General features: G+C 43.6%; 1 protein-coding gene across 1 annotated transcript; it reads left to right on the top strand.

Moving 5' to 3' along the window:
- The first annotated feature begins 51 nt into the window (after positions 1-51).
- On the top strand, positions 52-22,950 carry KDM4A (lysine demethylase 4A). Its single transcript, XM_068690149.1, has 22 exons — positions 52-178; positions 475-624; positions 734-909; positions 1,735-1,849; positions 2,773-2,966; positions 4,384-4,433; positions 4,724-4,827; positions 5,513-5,650; positions 6,553-6,803; positions 7,491-7,681; positions 8,985-9,346; positions 11,085-11,205; positions 11,785-11,963; positions 13,201-13,405; positions 13,674-13,750; positions 14,082-14,137; positions 14,779-14,887; positions 15,834-16,022; positions 16,713-16,883; positions 17,374-17,493; positions 18,103-18,195; positions 19,216-22,950. Exons 2-22 carry the CDS (start codon positions 490-492, stop codon positions 19,354-19,356), a joined length of 3,177 nt encoding a protein of 1,058 aa, XP_068546250.1. The 5' UTR covers positions 52-178; positions 475-489; the 3' UTR covers positions 19,357-22,950.
- Positions 22,951-23,278: the final 328 nt, after the last annotated feature.

Here is a 23,278-nt window from a genome sequence, read left to right as displayed (position 1 = left end):
CGCTCCCGGCCTCCCGATTCGCTGGCCGGCCCCGACGGGACGTCGAATTCCTATTGGCCGCGGCAGGAGAGCGGGGCGCCGATTGGCTGCGGCGCAGAGGGCGGGGCGGGGCGGGGCGGCGGGGAGCGGCCGCGGTGGCGTCGGCGGCGTCGTGCTGCGGGGCCTCATTGGGCGCGTGGTGCGGAGGGATACAGCGGGCCGGGGGGGGAGGGAGGGAGAGGGCGAGACGCGAGCGGACCTCCGCGAGGCGAACGGGATCCCTCCGCGCCGGGCCGGGAGGGGAGGGGAGGGGGAGAGCGGGCGGGGGGGGGGTGTGAGGGGAGGCCGCGCGCTTGACGGACAGCGCCCTCCTCCAATGGGCGGCCGGGGCCGGCGCGGACCCCGCGGCGATTGGCTGGGCGGCGGGGAGGAGCCGCGGGGCTGACCCGCCCCCCTCCCCCCCCCCCCCCCCCCGCCCCGCTCCCCGCCGTGCAGCGGCCGCCCGGCACCATGGCCTCGGAGCTGGAGGGCCCCAACCCCGCGCGGATCATGACGTTCCGGCCCAGCATGGAGCAGTTCCGCGACTTCAGCCGCTACATCGCCTACGTGGAGGCGCAGGGAGCGCACCGCGCCGGGCTGGCCAAGGTGGGGCCCCCTCAGCCTCCACACGGGGCCTGCGAGCCCCCCCCCCCCCCCCCCCCCCCAGGCCCCTTTGTGCGCCTCACGGTGTCCCCTCCCCTCCCCTCCCCCTCAGATCGTGCCCCCCAAGGAGTGGAGGCCGCGGCGGTGCTACGACGACATCGACGAGCTGGTGATCCCGGCGCCCATCCAGCAGGTGGTGACGGGGCAGTCGGGCCTCTTCACGCAGTACAACATCCAGAAGAAGGCCATGACGGTGCGCGAGTTCCGACGGATCGCCAACAGCGACAAGTAGGTCTGGGCCGGGGGGGCTCCGTCCTGCCCCCAGCCTCCCCCCAGCCTCCCCTCAGCCTCCCCTGCCTGACCGAGCCGCGCTCAGGGGCGTGGAGCGGCCGTGGGTTGGGAGGGGGAAGCTCTTTTCCAAAAAACAAACCTTTGCCGTGACTGCTCAGGAGGGGCAGGGACACGGCCGGCTGCCTGCCAGAGCTGATCTTGTCTTCCAAGAGCAGAGCGCATCAATAGCTTTAAGGGTCTGCCTCTAATAGAGCAATTCTCTGAAACCTGCTTTAATGCTGTACGTGTGATAGTCTAGAAGATGCGTCTGCGTTCGCTATGTGTCAGTGTAACTTTAGCCCCTCGGCTGTGAACAAAGAGGCCGGTACGTATTAAGCAGGTACGGACAGAGCAAACAAGTGTTTTGTTGGTAAACTGAGCGTGCTTGACCAGTTTACAAGCAGGTGAGTCTGGGAATTAGGGATTTTCCTTTCACGCTTCACTTTTGGTTTTGTAAAGTTGGCCTCTGTACCGTTTCCGGTTTCAAATGCATCCCTCTTTGCTAAGTAGCAAGGAGTAGAAAGTGAAATTATTCTGAGCTGAGAAAAGCGCACTGAGCAAAAATGAAAGTAAACTAGGAAACAGGGAGGGCTGTTTTCTTTGTGATCCTTGGCTGCCGAGTCTCAGCTGTGGTTGCTGTTCTGGGAGGGGCGGGGGTCTGGCTGATAATGTGCATTAGGTGTTTTTCCTGTAGCTTTTGATTCCTTCAGTGGTGGAGAACGTTGTTTTAAACTCCTCAAGTATCAAACTGCAAAGTCTTTTGTTTGGTTGTTTTTTTTTCAGGTACTGCACGCCCCGCTACACGGACTTCGAAGACCTTGAACGAAAGTACTGGAAGAACCTTACGTTCAATGCCCCCATCTACGGTGCTGATGTTAATGGCACGCTGTATGAGAAGGTAGGACAGTGTTGGTTTTCCAGTAGCGGTTATTTCTAGATGTGTTGTGTTGCATTCCATAAAAGCTTATGAAGCATTTGACTCTAACTTTCACAAAGAGTTAATGATAGTCTTTGCAGAAGTCCAGCTTCTGAGTAAGAAGGAGCACAATAAGCTGTATTTTTGTGATACGCTTTCCGTTTAAACCAGATAGATTAAAAGGGCTACTAGAGGTAGTGTTCAAGGGAACCTCTGTGAGTATTCAACTGTAAACACTTATGAACTGTAACACTTACTTAGTAAATGTTAGTGTTAGCACTTAACTGTACACCTAGTAAGTGTACTCAGTGACTTCTAAAATTAAAGAACCACTGTCACGTAAGTCTTGTTTGACATAGAGTGCTTTGTCCTGAATAGTGTTCATCAGTGAACCGTACACTTTGATATCAGTTAGTGCATTTATTTTTGTGTGACAGCCCTGTAGCCACTGTGTGTTAGGATGATAAACATATGAAAAGGGCATGTATTCTGGTGGGTAGTTTCCCAAATTCTAATTCACTTCAAAAAACAAAAAGCGTTCAGGATGCAAATTGTTTCCCTTCAGGAAGGTTGTCTGCCATCTCTTAGAATATCAGCTCAAGCTTGCGCTATTGTTCTCTAATGGGTGAAGTCTGTAGCTTCATGACTGTTTCCTAATCCTTACTGTGTCAGCTGTTAAGTTCTTTTTCTGCATAAAAGTGTTTGGTAAGCAATCAGTATGTAAGGTAACACCATGGGAAGCTTGTTTTAGGTCAGCTAGCTAATGATTTGAACTATGCCAGTAAGTGACTTGTTGTGAGGTGCTGTTTGATCACAAGCATCCTATAACTTTTTGTGACTGTTGACTTAGTTGTGCGGCCATGTTCTTTGTAATGCCCGTTTAACACGAGACTTCTGTTTTGCAGCACGTAGATGCGTGGAACATTGGCAGACTGAACACGATCCTGGACATCGTGGAGAATGAAAGTGGCATAACCATCGAAGGAGTGAATACTCCTTACCTCTATTTTGGCATGTGGAAAACTTCGTTTGCGTGGCATACTGAAGACATGGATCTCTACAGTATTAATTACTTGCATTTTGGGGAACCCAAGTCATGGTAAGGTTTCCTAGATGTAGGAAAAGAATACCATAAAATATTGGAGTCAAAGTGGTGAAGTTATCAGAGTTGAGTAAAGGAATTACTGTGCCTTCTATCTTGCAGTGCAGTTGGATCTGATGAAAAGAGCATTAGAAACCTGTAAGGAATTTAAAACCAGTACGTGGCCTCTGTAGAATTTTTTGGTTACCTTTAGAAAATCTCTTTGCTGTTGTGATGCAAAGAGTTCTCCAGAATTACAATGTCAGGTGGACAGAATCTGGTGTGATAGGTCTAGAACCTGGAAAACTTACTTAAAATTTCCTGAGCTGTAAAATGGTCATACAGAGGTATTAAGCCTGTCATCATGCAGTCACAATTTTTGACGGGCTTTGAAATGTAGCTGTTCCATCATAGATATAAAAGCAGGCTAGTGGATTTTGCTAGACGGTTTGCCCAGCGTCAAAGCTTTCGTGATTCTTTTTAGGGGAGATTTCTGAATTTTTCTGTAGTATGGGTTGCATTTTAAGAGTGAATCATTCCCTTCTGTTCACAAATGAATTTCTCAAGCAACTTCAACAATTGTTTCCATGGCAATTTTGTTGGAAACTAGTATTTTTGGCTGCCTTTTAATGCAACTTTGAAGTCAGGAATAATAGCTAGCGCCATGTGACCAGCGAACAACCCCATGCAGTGGCAATAGCATGGGAATAAGCAGAATAATTGAGTCAGTTTAAACCTTTTGGCTATTGCTTCTTTTACAGTCGTAAGTGGAAAAAGTTAACTTTGCAGATGCTTTGGGCTGATTTACTCAACAGGGAACTCCATCAAGGTTGTAGCGCTCTGTCCCAGATCAAAAGAAATCTAAGTGGTTGGTTTGGCTAGAGTAACTGAAACCAACTACGAGTTTTGTGGCACTCCTACAAAGGTTGTACAGAGAGAGACATAATGCTAACAAGTACGCTGCAAACTGTGCCTGCTAAGGATGCGGCATCACACCTGATTTAGTCCAGCCTTGGACTGAGCTGCTAAGAGATACAATTCCATTTTCTGTCTTTCTCTGTGTTTCTTGTACTGGGTATATTGTGGGCCTGCAAACTCAGGTTAGGAAGTGCTCCTGCCTTTCTTCTTGTAACTTACATTTTTCCTATGTGCATCAGACTTCTTATTTCTCTGGCTGCTTAAGTAAAAGTCCCTAGAGGAGATGGTCAGCTTTTGGCTTTTGATTTTCTTAAGGATAGGGGGGTGAAAGTCCTTGATAAAGATTTTTAGCTTTGTATCATCAAACTCTGAAAGAGATGGTGTGGAGATGGAGGTATTTTTTAAAAAGAAAAAAAAACAGTAATTCATGCCTTGATGCCCTGTTATGGTTTCCAGTCAAACTTTGGGATTCTGTCATGTCACTTGAACTTAATGGAGTTGTTCTTACGACTTGCAGGTACTCTATCCCTCCAGAGCATGGGAAGCGGCTGGAGAGACTTGCCAAAGGTAATCGCGCAATTCTTACTACTGGTTGTTAGATCTGGAAGGTTGTAGCTGAGGGAAGATCCATCTGTGTGTGGTCTTACTCTCTTTCAAATGGGCGTCTCTTAAGGACACCTCCAGCTGTTGTTCTTTTTCTTCAGAATGCAAGTTAGTGCACTTCTGACAAGGTGGCCCATACTTCTAGGCCTAGGGAAAAATACTGGTCAGACAATAACTTTTAGTAAAAGTTATTGAAAAAATAATTCAATTCACAGCAGAACAATAACATAAATCTTTGCCTTTAATTTAAACAGGATTCTTTCCGGGAAGTGCCCAGAGCTGTGAAGCGTTTCTCCGTCACAAGATGACCCTGATCTCTCCATCAATTCTGAAGAAATACGGCATCCCGTTTGATAAGGTGTAGAAAAGTAGTCACAGTTACACAGTCAAAAGGTTCATGCAGCCCTGTCTCATCTCAAACAGCAGCCAGTACCAGGTGCTTAGAGAGGAAAATAGGAACAGGGAGGACATACAGCAATCCTTTCCCACTGTACTTCCATTTATATAGCAGTATAAATGTAGTCTAGTCTTTGAGTCCTTATTCAGAAATACTGTTACACCTGCAGGGGCAGCTGAAGGGTTGCATGAACCTTTGCTAGGCAGTGGGGATGTGTTGAAGAGGAGTTGACCGAGAGCTGTACTTGAGTGAGAACAGCAATAAGTTTCTGAGGTGTGTGTGGATAGAAATTTTAGTTGATGTTGGATACTCTTAAGCCAAATGGCAGCAAATACACATGAGGGTCTCTATGAATTCCAGGTACCTTATCGCAGAGTATTTCACGTGTATAGCTACTACCATGCTATTTTGATCAGTTCTGTCGTGTTTTAGTAAAAACTGTTGAGTGTTGCTTTCTAGTGAACAAATGCTTAAGTAAGAGAGCGATGTATGAAGTCTATCCATTGCAGCAAGTAACTCCAATTACTGTGTGTGGGTAGGGGTTTCAGATATGTTGCGTGCAGGGTACAGAAGCTGCTTTTATTCAGACCCACAGAGTTGAGTCTTAAGCTGTGAATAACAGTGCGGTGTCTCAATTGCCTTCTAGGTGACGCAGGAAGCTGGGGAGTTCATGATAACCTTTCCTTATAGTTATCACGCTGGCTTCAATCATGGATTTAACTGTGCTGAATCTACCAACTTTGCTACTCTTCGGTGGATTGAGTATGGGAAGCAGTCTGTACTGGTAAGTGGTCTGTTGCATACAGATAAGCTGAGTACAGTGCCTGATGCTTTGCTCCTCTTTAAGCCCCTGATGTTTGTTCTAAGGAAGTGAATTCAGTGCTTTGTTCAATTTAAGATGTGATGTTTGCTTCCTGAGCAGGTAACGTTGTCCAGTCAGCCTCATATCTTTCTTTAGCAGAAAGGTTTGTGTTTTTTTTTTCACCTTGTGTAGATCAAGTGAGGCTTCAGAGAAGAGCAGGAAGCTGACTAGCATCTTTCCAAAGATCAAAGGGTGTGGTTGGTGGTCAGGACTTGTCAGTATTTTGTCTGATATTTTAACCATTGTTTATTGAGTGTTTAGCTTCAAGTATGGCTTCATTAACTTAAGTCATTTATCAATGAACCTTTAGACTGGACAATATTATATCCCTGTAGGAGGTGCCTTACAAACATGGATTACGTTTTCAGAAGTTCCATTGAAGTGAATGCTTTCAAACACTGATTTTAACTATAACCGGATAAGGGGAGCCTCTACTGCTGTGGTCAGGCCCAGACTTTGTATGGCTCCAGCTTCCTCGTTACAGTCTGTTTTTGCTGGCTGTTCTTGCATGAGCCCATGGATTTTTAAGGCTGTCAGCTTCTACCAGCAACTATGTTAGGTACATAGTTGGTGAGCTTTCTTTCTTAGTTACTGTGGTAGCATCTTTTCTGTTTTGTTTTTGCTGACTTTTCTGCCCAGTTTTTAGCAAGTAGCTTAATACATGCTGTTTTGCTTTCACGAGAGAGGGACTGTTCTGAGGCTTACATACATGAAAATGGGATTATTTTTTTTCTTCATTTAATCTCCTGAAAGCGAAGTGATGTAGGAGTGCAGAGTAAAACTGTTGAGCTGTAGCCTTACTTGATTTTTTTCTGTGATTCCAGTGCTCATGCCGGAAGGACATGGTGAAGATCTCCATGGACGTGTTTGTGAGGAAGTACCAGCCGGATCGTTACAAACTCTGGAAGGCTGGGAAGGACGTGACTGTCATTGACCATACTCTTCCAACACCGGAAGCAGCAGAATTCCTTAAAGGGGATCTTATGCAAAAAGTCAAGAGTGGGAAGCAGTATGCTGAGGAAATGGAAACAGGAGAAACATGTAAAGAGGAGGTGGACGGGGATGAGACAAAAAGGTAGTGCTGTACATAGTTATTAGCAGTTGGATTCTGCTGCAATTTGTTTGCTATTCCATAAAACAATAGAAGTTGGAGTTAGCAATAGACTATTTTTTTTCTCCTGGGAATAGGGTTTGTTCTTTATTTTTATACTTTTTTTTTTTTACTGTTTTAATCCAAGTTATGATATGCTGTTATACATGAGAAATGCACTAGCTTGGAAGATGGTTCATCTTTGGACAGGTGTCTGTATTGGAAGTGTTTACCATACATTTGGAAGTCAAAGGAAAAAGGTGGTGTATTGGGATCATGAGATGGTACTTGCTAGCAAAATCCAGTAGTATCAGTACTCCAAGTTGCAACGTTGGTGTGTGACAGGCAAATTGCTTTAGGTTTTTCAACCAGCGTCAGCTAGTACTCCTAAATCTTTGTTCTTTTATTTTGTTTTGGAGATAAAGAATGTCTGGCTAGAACATACTACACCGTTAACAGGTGCCTACTAGACAATTAACAGGTGCTGAGGAATACCGGTTCTGCTCCTATAAAGGAAAAGGAAGCACTTCAGAATAACTCAGAAACTATTTAGCTTGCCAGATGCTGTATCATAAAACGTGACCCAGACCAGGCTGTATACTGTGTGTCCAGACATAAGTGCAGCAAACTCATGATGTGTTTGGTAACCTGGTGTGAATTTCTCTTCTGCAGCGTGCCGAAGCATCGCATTGGAACCAAAAGGCACAGAGTCTGCCTGGAAGTACCTCAGGAAGTGAGTGAGAGTGAGGCCTTCCCCAAGGAGGAGCTGAGCTCTGCGCAGGATGAAGCAGACGCGGCACAGCCTTGTGAGATACCCACAAGTGAAGCTGGGCAGCAGGGTGAACAAGGGCGCAAGCTTTCAGGTAACTGTCAAGCTTTATCCTGGCACTGGAGGACAGGATATTAATCTTCAGAGAAAAAGCTGCTAGATCTGAGTCTGCAGTGCTGTCTCATAGAAGGCAAAATGATAGAATGTTGTTGTGTCAAAACAAAAAAAAAGCAGACACTAATTTGTCAGAGCCATGGAAAGCATGTCAGAAACTTACTGTCATGAGACTTGAGATATTGGCATCTAATTTTTGAGACCAGAGAGTAGAGCTAAAACAGTTTTAGGTTGTGCCCCTTGGTTAGATGTGGCTGACGCTGTTGAGTAGTCATCACTTTAAGTAAACGAGATAAACACAGCTTGAGTTGCAGGCTTTTGTAGCCTGTATATGGATAACAGCCCAGTGAGAATTACATGGTAAAAATACTTACTTATATGTAGGGGAAGAGCACATGTAGGCAGCCGTCCTGTATCTGCTTGAATGCATGTAGTTCATGCGGATGTTGGTTTTCAGCTGAACTAAAAGGAAGTATTGCAAGAGACTTGCTTAAGAAATGGGTGTTTCTGGCTTTTGACTCTTGATTTTATTTTGTCTGCTGACATACTGAAGTTTATTCGATACCTTAGCAGTGTAAGGTCCTCTGTATAGCACTGTTGTACAGTGTGACCTGTTCAGTAAGTAAGTGTACAATCACTTAGTAAAGCATAAGCAGGCTGCCTGGTAGCATGGCTCTGCTGTGCTGTATGGATGTTTTTGTAGTAATTTTGTAATCAGTATGCTAGAGGAAGTTAATGTGGCTTGTACTGGGCCAATTGTCTTTGCTTTTAAGGAAGGATTGAGGTGCCTATGGAACAATATAAGAAGAGGGTAAATATGTACATGTTGCTTCTCTTTTGTATTCTGCTTTCCAGATGTTTGGAACTTGTAATTAATGATCCTCTATTGGTTTGTGCGTTTTCTCTTCTCCTTGTGTTAAGTCTCCCTTGGACCCTTGTAAGCTCTTACCCACAGCCTCACGTGGCCAGGAGTTGCATTGTCTAGCTACACTGTGTAAGGGACCATCTCCTGCTTATTTTAAACACACCTTCTGCCACTTTTGTTTGATGTACCCTGGTTCCTGTAATGTAAAATGCAATGAGCAGATGCTTCTATTCTCTCTCTCCAAGGCAACCATGATTTTATAGGTGTTTGAATTAATGATCTCCTGTTTACATGACTTAGTGTCACATTTCTTTCTTGTCTAGTAGTCTGCTTTCCTGGTTGACTTTGTGCAAGTGGTTGCAGGCTGTTCTCTCTGCTGCCCAGACTTTAGAAAGAGTCAGTGTATCCTTTCTTCTAGATTGTGGGGGCTCAGCCAAATTTGAAGAACTGAAAGCTGTGAAGCTTGAGGAGGAAGAAGAGGAAGAGCAAGAAGCAGCTGCATTGGACCTCTCCATTTCGCATGCTTCAAATTCTACTTCAGTTTTGCCGACTTCGAAGCAGAGTGCAACTTGCAGCGTTCAGCCCGGCTCGCCAGCATATTCTGGTTCTTCAGACTCTGAATCGACTGATCTGTTGCCAAAAAGAACTGTACCTGGGCCAGCTGGGGTGCTTACAGTCCATAGCTACGCTAAAGGGGATGCCAGTGGATCTGACAGTGAACAGACTTCAGGAAAGAAAACCAGTGCTACTGCCAGCATGAATGAACAAGAACTGGCAGAGGTACGAATGGCGTGAGTACGGCAAGCTTAAGGGCTGCGTTACGTGGTCGTGGACTTACTGTGCCACAACTTCTCTCTGTGCAGATTACATTTCCATTTCATTGCTGTTTTGGTAGCAGGTTGCTTAGTCAATAATCTGTTTTTTAACACCAATAGGATTTGCTGAACAACAACAACAGAAAAATTAAGATTAACGTCCTACTCCCTTTCCTTGTCTAGAAAACAAGGAGATCCCTTGTTTTGAGAACTTCTCTAAATTATTCAGGTGCTTTAAGCGAAAGTGTAGCTTGGTGGTTTTGAGATGGTAGTGTTACAGGCTCATCCAGGTCCTTCTGTGGCTACAGACGCCTGTTTGTACCTGAAGTAAATCTAGTTCGGTCCAGCCCTTTATGATGATGACACTTTGTTTGATGTTGTTATAAAATAACATACATGTGCACATCTCTGTCCTTATTTTAGAAAGAAATAATGGAACAAAAAATTACTGGTTGGGGAAAACATAAATTTGAATGTTTAATGAATCCTTGGTTAGACAATCCAAAAGAAGGTTGTAATTAACATCTTACCTGTTGTTGTTTTCTCAAATAACTTTGTCTCCCTCTGTAAGCCTGTGCTGAAGTAGTGGGAGGCTGGCAATGGTTGGATCTTCAAAATTCAGGAATTGCAGAAATGGAGCAGCAGCTGGACAAATGTGTTGATAAAGCTGAAAATGAGCTTGAGTTCTCATGTATATTTAAACTGAAGATACTGTGCTACTGATGTTGATGTCTCCATTGCATGCTCCATACAGGGAAAAGAAGAAATTTTAAATGGGTGTTGATGGCTTTTCCCAGTATGGTGTATTTCAAAACAAATCTTCCATTAGGTGGTAACTGGGGATACTATTTCCATTTGAAGAAAAGCATATTTGTTTCTGAGAATTCTAGTAGCTAGTTCTGTGTAGGGGATCAGAGATGTTGTGCTCTCTTCTATCTTGTATATTTAAAAAAAATTACAAAGATGAAAGACACATTTAATCTAAGATTTACTTCTGCTTTTAAAGGAATGAGAGATTCAAAGAAAGGGTGTTTCTTATCCTACTGAGAGACTTTCTGTTACTGGTCTTTTTAAATCATTGCCTTTATGGCTGTGCTTGTCAGGTTAGTAGTAATTTTGTCAGTGTGTGTCACTTGTTTTTACATTAGGCTAAGGGTAGAGGAAGTAACAGTTGTTGTAGTCTCCTCCTTCCAGTCTGTCTGGGAAGACACCAGTGCAAGTAATAAGAAGATGAGGTGAAAGCTTCCTTCCGTTTAAAATAAGGCCCTTAGTTTGAGATGCCAGTGAGCTCTGTCTTTTTTTTTTTTTTTTTTTTTTAACTTGGAATGTCAAAGTTGACATACCAACTCATTATTTTTTCAGAATGCTTGAGACTTACTGTGGCCCTTCAAAGTTGAACCATTCGGTTTTTTTGTTTGTTTGTTTCTATCTTTTATGCCATTCTTGTATAAGTAGACTTAGCGCACTGGACACTGGGTCCTGTGCTAAGTCTCTAAGTGGCTCAACAGAGCTCTTACAGAATTGAACAACCAACATAAACTGAGTTTTGCTATGTTGTTTTTCTTAGCAGAAGTGCTGCAAGCAGTTCATTGTTAAAAGGTTGGCTAAGTTCTCAAGTTCGTTTGTTAGAAATAAAATCATATTTTTTTAAAAGGTCAAAAGTACACGTGCTAACGACTACTGAATTGTTTCTCCTTGTGCAGGCAGCAAAGGAGTACATCAGATCAATGAAGGAGAGTAAGAAATCCAAGGGTCGTCGCCAGCCATTGAGCAAGCTCCCCCGCCATCACCCGCTCTTGGTTAAAGACTGCATTAGTGATGACGGTAAGCCCTGTGCTCTTTGGGAAACTATAGAATGGGCCACAGGTTGTGTGGGCGGTGTATGGCATTCTTCACTGCATTCAGCAAGCTATACCTGTGCATCCCAGACAAGGTGCTTGTCACCTTCTTGTGTTTGCATCATTAAAATTTCCTCTTGAATGGCATCTTCCTTCTTTCCTGCTCTATTCTCTGGAAATTTACAGCTCTGTTACGCAGCAGATTCTGGTACTACTTTGTCCTTTCAGAGTCAGCCTTAGACCATTTCAGTAATTGTTGCAAATGTTTATATATTTTCTTTAAATACATACAGTCTTTGGCTGACAGCCTTAGTCTTGATGTGTTCTGGGGCTGATACTGTTCTTGCCCAATAAGCCCATCTTGTATCTGATGAATAGTTGCTTGGTTAGTAGAAGCTGCTTAAAAATGAGACTAGGTTACTGACTCCCATCACCCTTCTGTAAACTTTATTTGTGGCAGTCTTTGTTATCTCCATTCATAATGTCTTGCCTTATTTAGTTTTACTTGCAAGAATGGTATCTATGAAAGGGTACATAATCACTGACAAATGATCCCTTGTTGCAGAGGCATCGGAGCAACTGACTCCTGAAGAAGAAGCTGAAGAGACAGAAGCTTGGGCCAAGCCACTTAGCCAGCTGTGGCAGAATCGGCCACCAAATTTTGAGGCTGAAAAAGAATACAACCGGACCATGGCTCAGCAGTCTCCTTACTGTGCTGTTTGTATGCTCTTCCAGACGTATCAGGTATGTAGTCCAAGTCTGTTAGTGTTACAGTAGAGGTGCCTGAATAAGTTTCTACTGTGATTGTCAGTTTGGGCATCACTACTTAATAAAAGCTGTATCAGTGTTGCAGCCTTTCCAGGGAATTGTTCCAGGAGAGCACAACCTGGTGAACCTCACCACACCTCTGATGGACTGTCTGCGGGTTCCCAGGGACTCACTCTTCTGTTCAACAGAAGCTTTTATGTTCTGTGGTTTTTGCTAGTACCACAGAATGGAGCTTGAATGCTGCTGGAATCGATGACAAAATCCATTCCATTTTTCCAGAGTGAGACCTTCACTTCTGCGCTTTTTAAAAAACCGCTTTAAGTCCACTTATATCTAGCACATGGTCTTTGGGGAGCTAGCAAGGAGAACATTTCTTTAAATTAAAATGAGCTAAGATCATGTTTGCAGATGACACAGAAAGCTGTCTTTTTTGAGTATATCCACATCAACAGTACATGTAGCTATGACATGTAAATGTGCTTTAGCAAAGTGCAGCTGTAGCAATGCATGGATTGAGAAGAGGTTGCGAACCCCATTAGCACGTTGGCTAAATGCTTAGGTAGAAATCCCACACTGAACTTCTTATGTCTGAGCTAAGTAGTAGCTCAGTAGTTGTCTGCTGGCATGTGCCGCCTGCAACTTAGTGATAGCTCATCCCTTCCCATTTTATGAGCTAAGATTATTTGATTTATTTGAGATCACCGTATGATTACGGTGGCTGTAGAAACATTTTTACTATATTTTGGAAATAAAGACCTCAATTTTTTTTCCAGGTTTTATATTGCATGTAGTTTCTAATTTCCATGAAGACACAAGACCATAGCTTCTGTTTGACCTTGCTGTTTCTGTCTGATAGGAGGTTCTTGTTAGGACTGGAACTTCTACGTGGAAGCTGTATAATTACTGAGTTTCCACTACTGCTGGCATTGTATAAACTTAACAAACTGAGATAACTTAAGTTCTGTTAGCTTCTTCACTTCTAAATGCTATTAAGCAGAAAACTCCAGCTGCAGTTTTCAGGTGTCTGTCTACATCAGGCTGCAAGGAGGGACTGCACCAAGAATTGAGCTGTGGTTATGGTTTTTGTTCAAATGTTTTTGTAGCAAGTCTGGGAACTCACTTCCCTTACCCATTCACGTGAAAGATGGGAACAAAATGCCAGACAAATACTCCTCCTTCCTTTGTGAAGAAGAAAAATACCTGTCTGTTACAGGCAGAGTGTGGAGGCAACAGTCAAAGCTCTGGAGTAACTCCAGGTGCCGCGGATGGGAAGATCCGAACCAAACCCCTGATTCCTGAGATGTGCTTCACTACAACTGGCTGCAGCACTGATCTCAATCTTTCAACCCCCTACTTAGAGGAAGATGGAACCAGCGTACTCATCACCTGCAGGAACTGCCAAGTTTGCGTTCACGCAAGTGAGTGCATCCCGACTTACCCCTAAATGTAGTGTTCTGTGCTAAGTCTGTACTTCCTAGTAAGCCTCTGTTAATCTACAAGTTCAGCCATTATCTGACTGGTGTATATTTGCAGTGGCTGTCGAAATATGGAGCTGACTGCATGAACAACTTGCAATACATGCTATTCTCTCTAGGCTTATTGATTTTAACTGCTGCCTTACTTCAGGACCCTAGGGGAATGGGTCTGATCGTAGGTAAGCTCTTATCTGAAATGTGTCTGTCCTAGGTTGTTATGGTGTACCCCCTGACAAGGCCACTGAAGACTGGATGTGTTCCAGGTGCACAGAAAATGCCTTAGAAGAGGTAAAGTTCCATCCTTAACAATCTTATGAGGAATGTGGTATATCTGGGAACTCGCTAGAATGTTCATTTCCATAGTGTTTAAAGTTTGTTATTCTCTCCTGTGAAAAGAAGGCAATTTTAGAGAATGTTTGTGAGTGTTTAGAGAATGTTTATCTGTTGCCCTCAGGGCAGCACCTTTTGAGAGCCAAAGGGCTGAGCTGGCCAAGGCATTTAGCTCTCTTCTGACAGTGAAACTTTTTTTTTCCTCTGGATGCGCATTTTGAGGAGGTAGTTGTGGTCAAGTGCATTGCTATGGACTTCACTCTTTCAGCCAGTTTCTTCCTTGTGACAGGATTGCTGTTTGTGTTCATTACGAGGAGGAGCACTGCAGAGAGCCAATGATGACAAGTGAGTATTCCAGCCTTTCTTTTTTCTTCTTGTCTTCAGGGAGCAGCTCAATTCCTAAGTAGATGAGGCTAGGCTAGTAAAGCAAATGCTGGCATTTGGTGTAATGGAGTGACCAGCAACACTTTTCACACTTTGTGTTACTGGGGCAGGAGGGAACCTATGTTGAAGTGTGTTTATTGTTTCCACATTGCCTGCAGCAATCGTCACCTCTTCAGGTAATACGGTACTGTTTCTGTTGACACCAGCTGTTAATTGCTTTGTGTTTTATAAGCACAAGGTGCAGAGGTGTAACACACCACATGAAAATAAGGTTCCTGATGAGATAAAATCTCTTGGTACCTTCTCAAAGAAGATTTCAATTTCTCTATGAAATGTATTGTGGTGATGGAGCATAAATCACACTAAATTGCTCTTCTGTTAAATCTGATTGAAAGTATGAAGAAGTCTTGTTTTGCCCCATACCTGCCCTTTTGCTAGTAGTAGGAAGGCAGATGACACTGCTAGTTCTCAGCCTTTGTGATCAAGCAGAAATTAGGTTAATGTGGCTAGCTTAATCAGAACTATATTTACTTAAACTCCAAAGCATCATATGTTGACCTGGCGTGTGTTCACCTTTTTTTACCCCTCTTCTGTCCTGACAGATGGGTTCATGTAATGTGTGCTGTAGCTGTACTGGAGGCAAAATTTGTAAACATCGCAGAGCGCAGTCCTGTAGATGTTGGCAAAATCCCCCTGCAACGTTTCAGACTGGTAAGGAGCACCTGTGCTGCACTTCTGGGGTTTCCTTTGTTGTTGTTCATCTTGCTAATTCTGAAAGTATTGGTCTGGAAGGAGAGAATATGCAGCTGTTTGTGTACAACAGAGATCAGAGGAAATATAAACTCTTATTAGAAAGATCCTTGCTTGATCTAGTGGTTACTGATGCTCCCCGAAGGCTTGCTTTACTTTTTAGCATTTAACATGAGTACTATACTTGTTGCAGGTTTAAACAACTCCTGAAGTCAGAATCATGTCTTACTGCAATGGGGCTATCCACTAGAAAAGTCTACAGCAGTAATTCTTGTGTCCTAAGCATGTAATGTCCAAAAGTATTTTCCAAAAAATGTGCTGGAACTAAGTCATGATACTGAATTTGGTGAAGCTGCACCTTTACTGTAATTAACTACTTGTTTAGCTTACCATCTGTTAACCAGTTCAAGTGCGGCCTTAGTAGCTAAAAGAATACATCCTTATAGTGCTTTCCCCAAGATTAATTCAGTGCTGTGTATTCTAGCTGCTAATTTCTTGTGCTTGTTTTTATGTAAGCTTAATAGCCAGGTGCTGAAAGACCCTGTTGACTTAGGAGTCTTATAAAAAAAAATATGTATATACACACACACACACACACACATATATATATATATATATATATATAAACGATGAATCCATCATCTCCTGGTGCTTGAGTCTTTGGGTCACATGTCTTGTGCATGTTGAGATAGTAGATATTTTAATGTATATTTTCATCTTTGGGATTACCTAAATGTATGAATTCTTGCCTTGTCATGAACCAGAGGTGTTAGCCCTCTGTTTCTTTTCATCAAAAATTAGCAATGCTCTCTCAGAATAAAGGGTACAGCATCAGATACTTAGACCAGACTTTTTTTTGTGAGTGAAAACTATTGCCAAACAGTAACCTTTAGCTTCCAATCCACAGAAATGCATCTTCTGCAAAAAACGAAGAAAGAGAATCGCAGGTTGCTGTGTACAGTGCTCCCACGGTCGGTGTCCCACGTCCTTTCATGTTAGCTGTGCCCAAGCAGCAGGAGTCATGATGCAGCCTGATGACTGGCCATTTGTTGTCTTCATTACCTGCTTCAGGCATAAGATCCCATCACAGGCAGAGGTAAGTAGGTGTGGGACTCCCAGGATTTGAACAGCAGTATCTTGGAGGGAATGTGAAGTTTTAGATTGAGTAATTCTGTTAAAACTTCACTGAAGGCTTGACTCTTTTAAAACATTCTAATTATACTGGTCTTGGATTCTGATCTCAGTCTTGCTGCTGTTCTGAGTGATCTTAGGTCCTTTATTGTATTTTAGTTTGAAGCCCAGGAGGACAGAGTACTACATTCCTCCTGTGGCTGTTGTAATGAGGAATAATAGTGTTTTCATGCCATGATATTTAATATGCAACCATTAGTTCTGGGTCTCCAGAAGGCTGTGTGAGTTGTCATAGAATTTCATGCTTAAGTGATTGATTAGTTTACAAAGTTCCCATATAGCCCTTTTAGCCATCAAAACCACCACAGTCTATTAGAGAATATTGACTGTAAAGGCCTTGCGTTGCTCTGAAAAATGAGACTTTAATTTACTAAGTAGCTTGCATTAGGATTGGACAGCTGTAGCTAACAGATCAAGTTTTAAGCATTTGAAATACTAGAGGTAGAACTTTCCCAAAAATGCTGCTGCTGTCATCTTTAGTATAGTTACTCACCTGAGCTAAAACACTTTGCTTCCTTGTTTGCCAGCACCAGAGCTGTGTCCCTCAACACATTCTTTGTGTCATTGTGTTTAAAATGTGCTTTTCTCTTCTCAGCGAGCGAAGGCTGCACTCCAAGATCTGTCACCTGGACAGATAGTCATCAGCAAGCACAAGAATGGTCGCTTCTATCAATGCGAAGTGGTCAGCCTTGCAAAGGAGACTTTCTATGAGGTCAACTTTGATGATGGCTCCTTCAGCGACAACCTGTATCCAGAAGACATTGTGGTATGTTATGCAGTAGGTGTTTGGTTCCAATAGAGGGCACATGATGAGAGTCAATTCCTGCTGCTCCAGAGCAGGTTGATGATGGAATTTATTAGGTGTCCCATACCCTAGGGCATGTTATGGCTGAGATGTGCTGCAAGACAGTGTGAAGGGTGTTACATGAGGCTGACTTAGGTTAACTGAGGTTAGCTGAAGGACAGGTGTAATGGAGTGCAGCTAATCTTTAGCTGCTTAACAGTGGTGAGTCTGAATGAAAACTCGCTAGTACTTTCATGTTATTCCTGCGTGAAGTACTTTGAAATTGGGCACACAGTCAGGATTCAAATACAGGTGACATAGATGTTTCTCAATCCCTAAAATGGGGTTAGTAATGGAGTGCTGTGCAATGTCCCTGATGTGAGTGGGATGGATTCCCCTGTTGTTTGTGTCTTCACATAAGGAAGCTGCTTACCCTTCTGCTTCTCTCCCATCTTCCTCCTTTATGCTGCAGAGTCGAGACTGCCTTCAGTTAGGTCCTCCTGCTGAAGGTGAAGTTGTGCAGGTCAGATGGACAGATGGACAGGTTTATGGAGCCAAGTTCGTCGCGTCACACGCCATCCAGATGTACCAGGTACAGAATTGTCTGAAAACTTACTGTTCACGACAGCCTGATGATTCAAATAGGGCTGTTTGCAAAGCTGGCAGAATTATAGTATGGTCATGCTTAAATGCTTGAGAGGAAGTTGCTCCGTGTTTTCAACAATGACAGTTGCTGGAGTTAACAGCAAAGCAGTGATTGCCTGCAGCTCTGCTTGTATCTGGCTACATGCCTGGAAGTCTCAGCTTCTGAAAAGCACCGGTCTTTTCTTCAGCTGACTCAGTTCCTGAAACTTAATCTATTTCTAAAAGAAGTTTGATTTTGTTCTTGCTGCTTAGTGCATCTTGCCTTCACACTTCCAAGAGTGGATATTAAGGCAATATATTCAAGTGACCATCTAGACTGTTTTGTCAGGAGTTACAAGAATATCCCAAAATGTACTTGGCTACTTTTGCTGTCATGGGATTGGGTGAGGTTCAAGTCTGTTCTCGTGTGCATGCCTGCATGTGTGTCATGTAAAATCCAATTGGTAGAAGGTTATTTCATGGGAAGGTTTCTGCAGGGAAGAGAAAGGAAGGGTAGCTGTGGAAGTCTTCTAATTTCGTAAGATTTCTGACAGAACAACTTCCCTTTTCCTTTTAGGTGGAATTTGAAGATGGGTCTCAGCTGATGGTGAAAAGGGATGATGTGTACACTCTGGACGAGGAGCTTCCTAAGAGAGTCAAGTCAAGGCTGGTAGGTAAAACAGGGTGTAAACATCTACTAAAGAAGTTAATGCTTACTTGATTTGTCCTTGAACAGCAAGCTACGTGCACAGCAGCAAAGACTTATAATTTGATACCCTTCTTAATTGTTAGGTAGCTTTATTGTTTTGATCTGGTTACGAAAGGAGGGGAAGGAGGGAGAGAGTCTCATTCTTCTCCTTTTTCTTCTTCTGCAAATAATGGGAATTTGTAGCACAGAGTCACTATCTGAGACAGCACGTGTTACTGCCCCCTCTGTGCATGTATTTGTAAGCTTCATCGGGTATTTCCGTTGCAAAGAGCAGTGCAGTTCCTCTTATCCTTTGTTCTGGAAACCTCTTTGTAGGGTGGCAATAAGAAAGCTGAACATATTTATTTATTTTTAATTGCAAAGTAATCCTGGTGGAAAAGGACCCCTGCAGGTCTTTGCTCCAATCACCTGTTCAAACCAGGTTAAATTTTGAAGTGGGGCAGACTTACTCAGCCAAGGTCTCTCTTCAGCCAAGTTTTGATGATCTCCAAGGCTGGAGATTCTGCAGCCTCTCTGGGTCCCTGTTCTGTTGCTTTATGCTTCCAGCTATGAAAGTTACAACTCAGGACAATGGGATAGGTGTCTTGCTTTACAGCATGGTCCTGCACACCTACTGCAGGCACACAGGATTTTTGAGGTTTAACAAAGAGCATGTAAAATAGCTGACTACTGTCACCAGCTATTTAAACCTGCCTGCTACATAAGGCACACAGTGTACTAGATTGCTGTACAAGTTGAAACTCAATTAGCTACTCAATTAGCTGTGATTCTTTAGGTTTCTGATTACAGCTCACTTCAACTTACCCAGACTTTTAAATCCAATTTCCTAAATATTTTTCTTGCACAGAAACCCAAGAGGTCAGTTTTCAAAGAAGTCTGAATGTTGCCAGGTGTCCCATCTTGCTCTTTTCATACAAAAAGAGGATATGTAGGCAGGGATTTGATCTCTGTTCTGGCAGCTAATTCTGCTTTTTCTTTTAGTCAATAGCTTCAGATATGCGCTTCACAGAGATCTTTGCAGAGAAGGAGGTCAGACAAGAGAGGAAGAGACAAAGAGTGATCAATTCACGCTACCGGGAAGATTACATTGAACCCGCATTGTACCGGGCCATCATGGAGTAAGCGCTGCCTGTGGCAGAGGAAGAAGATGCCCACTTTCCCCAAGGATTTAAACGCTCCAGTACAACAGGCCATATTTGGATGCTTCAAATCCAGGGTTTTTTGTTTTGTTTTGTTTTGTTTTTTTCTAAGGAAGCTAAAAAGCTGATGCTCTGCAGTAGCTGAAAGGCAGCTGTTCAGTAGTGAAACAGATCCCATTTGCTGAAGCTGATGCCTGCAGACTCCTGGTCTGAAGTTGGGTCCTTACTGAATAAGCCAGCTTGAAGGGGGTGCTGCTTTCATCTCGTCGAGCAGTCTTGCTTTTTCTATTAGAGACAATATGACAGGTGGCGAACTCTTCTGGGAGTTCTAGCCAGAAATCTTGGCAGCTGCAGAATAGTACAAAGCCTATTGTTTTATCAGAATAATGTTCCTGATCTTGGGAGTCTCCCTGGTGGCCACACCTGGGCTTGAGCAGGCAGTATTACTGGTGCTTGACGTTGAACCTCTTTTTATATTTATATCCATCTTTTTTTTTTTTTTTTTTTTTTTTGTTGCAAGCAGCTTCAGGCTCTTGTTTCTCAGCACCTCCTTTCTGAGGGTTGAGCTGTAGGCTGTTCAGATCCAAGCAGACAGGAGGTGCTTCTGTGAACAGGTGAAATGTGAAATTGAACCCTGTCGGACAAATTATTTAACCCTCCACTTAATATTTCTGTTCTGATGCTTGTTTAGACTTACTCATAAGTTTAACTGTATGTGCCTCAGTATCAAAAAAAAAAAATCTGTCTGGAGCCCTGCACAGTGCAGCCTTCTAACAAGAATAAGCATTCAGCTCCCAATAGACACTCAGTTCCCAAAGATTTTCTTTTAAGTTTCTTCCCACTCCCACTAAGGCAATAATGACCAACGGGACAGAGTTCTAACTCTTCCTTCTTCAAATCCAAGCATCGCAGTATTGGGTATGACAGGGCAGCGGTACCTGAGGCAGTGCGGTACCTCTTCTGTGGCAGCACTGCCCTTCGTGTGGCCACAGGCTTTTGCTTACAACAGCTGAATTTGGGTCTGTGAGAGATCAAGCATGCGCTGAACTGGATGTATTACTGAAGAGCTGTGCAGTGCTCTTCTGAGGGAGGAGTGCTGCCACGTTGCAGTCTAGCAAAGGTTACCACAGCATTTTTACAGAGCGTAAGTAGGGCACATCCCGGTTGCGTTGGAGAGGACTTGCTACCTCAGCAACAGGAAGTTGAGTTAAGCTGGGGAGTAGGTGTACCTCAAAGATGTGCCAGCGTGCTCCTAGTAACTTAAGCATTAACACACCACAGCAGGAGCCGTGTAAATACACGTTCCTTTCCCGTTCTGTAGGAAAGGGACTGTAGGCTGTGGAGCAGATTGGCCACCTTCCTTTTGCATGGGATGATGAGGTGACTTTACTGCTGGAGAAAACTAAGGTAACGTTCTCCAGAAACAGTTTGAGAGGAGTATTTTCTAGTGAAACAGACCTAATGCATCCCTGCTTCTATAGGGACATAGCAAAGTGTCTGCAAAGTCTGGATTTGTAACTTTTTTCCTTTTGTTACGTAGGAACGCTATAAACCAAACTATTCTGAAACCCCGGTGCATCAATTTGTGATTAGCAATAAAATGTAGTATTGTGTAGTGATACAACTCTTGACCAGAAAAGAAATAAACTACAACTTTTATAAAGAAAATCTTCCTCATCCCTACATTTTTCTAGGGTCAGGAGGCTGATATGAGTAGCAAAGATTTGCACAACCACAATTTTTCATGGAGTTCCTCTGTCTCATTTTTGTGGTGGAGTATCTTGTTCATCAGTATTGGAAGGCTTAAACAGATTCTGAAAGGAGACAGTGGCTTTCCTTTGTGTATTTTTTTTTTTGTTAATGTCCAAAACTCCTGGTCTCAGGGTATTAAATCATTTTCTGATGAATGGGGGATAGTTGATAAAACTAGGATCTATGAAGGCCAGAGTCTAGTAGCTGTGGGTACTCTGGTCTATGCAATGGAAGCAGAATTGCACTTCGGCATCGTAGCCTATACCTAAGCCTCTCTGAAGCGATGTGCTATTAGCGAATGTGGAGAAGAGCTGGCAGGTTCTTAACAAACTTGCCTCTGCTCCTTCAGCATATCTTAAGATATGGTATTAACTTCACGTAGGCTGAACACTACCTGCATATTACTGAGAAATGTATTCCTTTTGCCATCTGCCATTCTCCCTCCAGGGAAAAAGAGGCCTGTGTGCAGGCTTTCTCCTCAAACCGCCATATAACTCAGCCGCACCTTCGGGTGCCACGTGCTACCTGTGCTACAAACACCTAGCTCTAAACAGCTTCATCCTAAACAGATAGCCTAGGACAACACAGCTGGAGTTGTTTGGAGTGCTGCTGTTAAACTGCAGCAGGTTTTGCTACCCACCTCTAGGAGTATTGAGCCAAGAGCTTCTATGCCTTGTTCTGGAGCAGGAGCTTTGTTCTGCTGCGTTTTCTGTGGGCTCCAGACTTTGCTCTTGTCAGCTGGCTGCACTGTGCTGGAGACCGCTGCCATCCTGCACTCCGCGACAAAGGGCCTTTCTGAGTTTCCTGTCAGTTCTTGTGCTGCATCGTTCAAATGTGAACATACTTTATCCTAGTGCAGTGGTTGAACTGCGTTTTGGCTCCTGTCTGTGAACTTCAAATTGGTGATCCTGATGTTCGGGGGTGGGGATCTGTATTATTTGACTTGTCAAAAAAAATTGGGTTTATGGCTTGAAGCATAACAGGTAGCAATAAAAGCTCTTTATAGAGCAGCTGTCTCAAAGGTACATTTGCTTTTAGTTACCTGGAGTTTGATCATGACTGATAACAATTTTTTAAGTAGTTTGTTTTTTAGGCGTGTGTTTATCGATGTTACGGCATCATTCCAGTCCGGGCAAGGTGCTGCCGGAGTATCTGCTAGTCAGGGGCTTCTTCAGAGCGTTCAGTAGGAAATCCTGCTCGGTATGCCCCCTGGGAGCTCTCACGGCCCTTCATTGGGTCCATTACACGTGATGCTGCAGGCAGTAGACCTCCTCACTTCACTTTTCATGAAGCTTCCATCTGTGACTGGTTCAGGTTGGACCCATAAAAAGCATTTTTAGTATAAATGAATCATGGTTTGCCCTTGTTCAGGATGAGCTTGGCAAGCCAGCGGTAATTTTTTATAAGGTTTAAAAAGGTGACTGTATTCTTTCTAAAGCACCTGATTGCAGTAATGTTTCTTCTGCCTGTGGCTGGCCTTCTAGGAGGCCTTTCTCCATCAGAAGACCTCTCAGGTGACCAGAGACAGTACTGTCAGAAGCAGAATCTGGTCTGCTTGCTCCTGCTCTCTTCCCAGTGTTTTGAGCTGGGGCTGGACTGATTCTGCACTGTTTGAGGAGTGTGGCCCTCTGACTGATCGCGTATCGGAAGGCTTCCACGCATCTCTGTTCTTCCATTCTCTAACTGGGCTCCTGTTGTCTGACATGTCTGCAGTTGTGCTTGTTTGTTTTTCTTTTTTTAAATGCAAACATGGGATGAAAACAAGACTCTGGTAGCCTGTATTTTGTTTTCAATTTGAACAAGTAATAAATCTAATCTCAAAATGGGTGATCTCTAGACTAATTTAAAACCTTCAAGCAATGTAACTTGGAAATTCTCATCATGTTTCTAATTGTTCTGTTAGCGTTACTCTTTTCCAATACCCATCTTAATGCTTATCCAGTAATTTCTCAGGTGCCTTTCAGAGATGCCGAGCAGTTCTTTTACTTAAGGGCTGAGTGGAGCACGGCCCTTAAACCAGAGCAAGGATGGAACCACGGATCCTTCCTGACTCAGGTACAGACCTGAGACAGCAGCATTAACAGCTGAGTTGCCTTAGGTTTGCTCTGTAGCAGAGAGGAGCAGTGCCAGAGTAGCAGTCATCAGAAAATCTT

Source organism: Anas acuta, chromosome 8 (assembly GCF_963932015.1).
Source record: "Anas acuta chromosome 8, bAnaAcu1.1, whole genome shotgun sequence".
NCBI lineage: Eukaryota > Metazoa > Chordata > Aves > Anseriformes > Anatidae > Anas > Anas acuta.
This window is presented reverse-complemented; position numbering and strand designations above follow the sequence as displayed.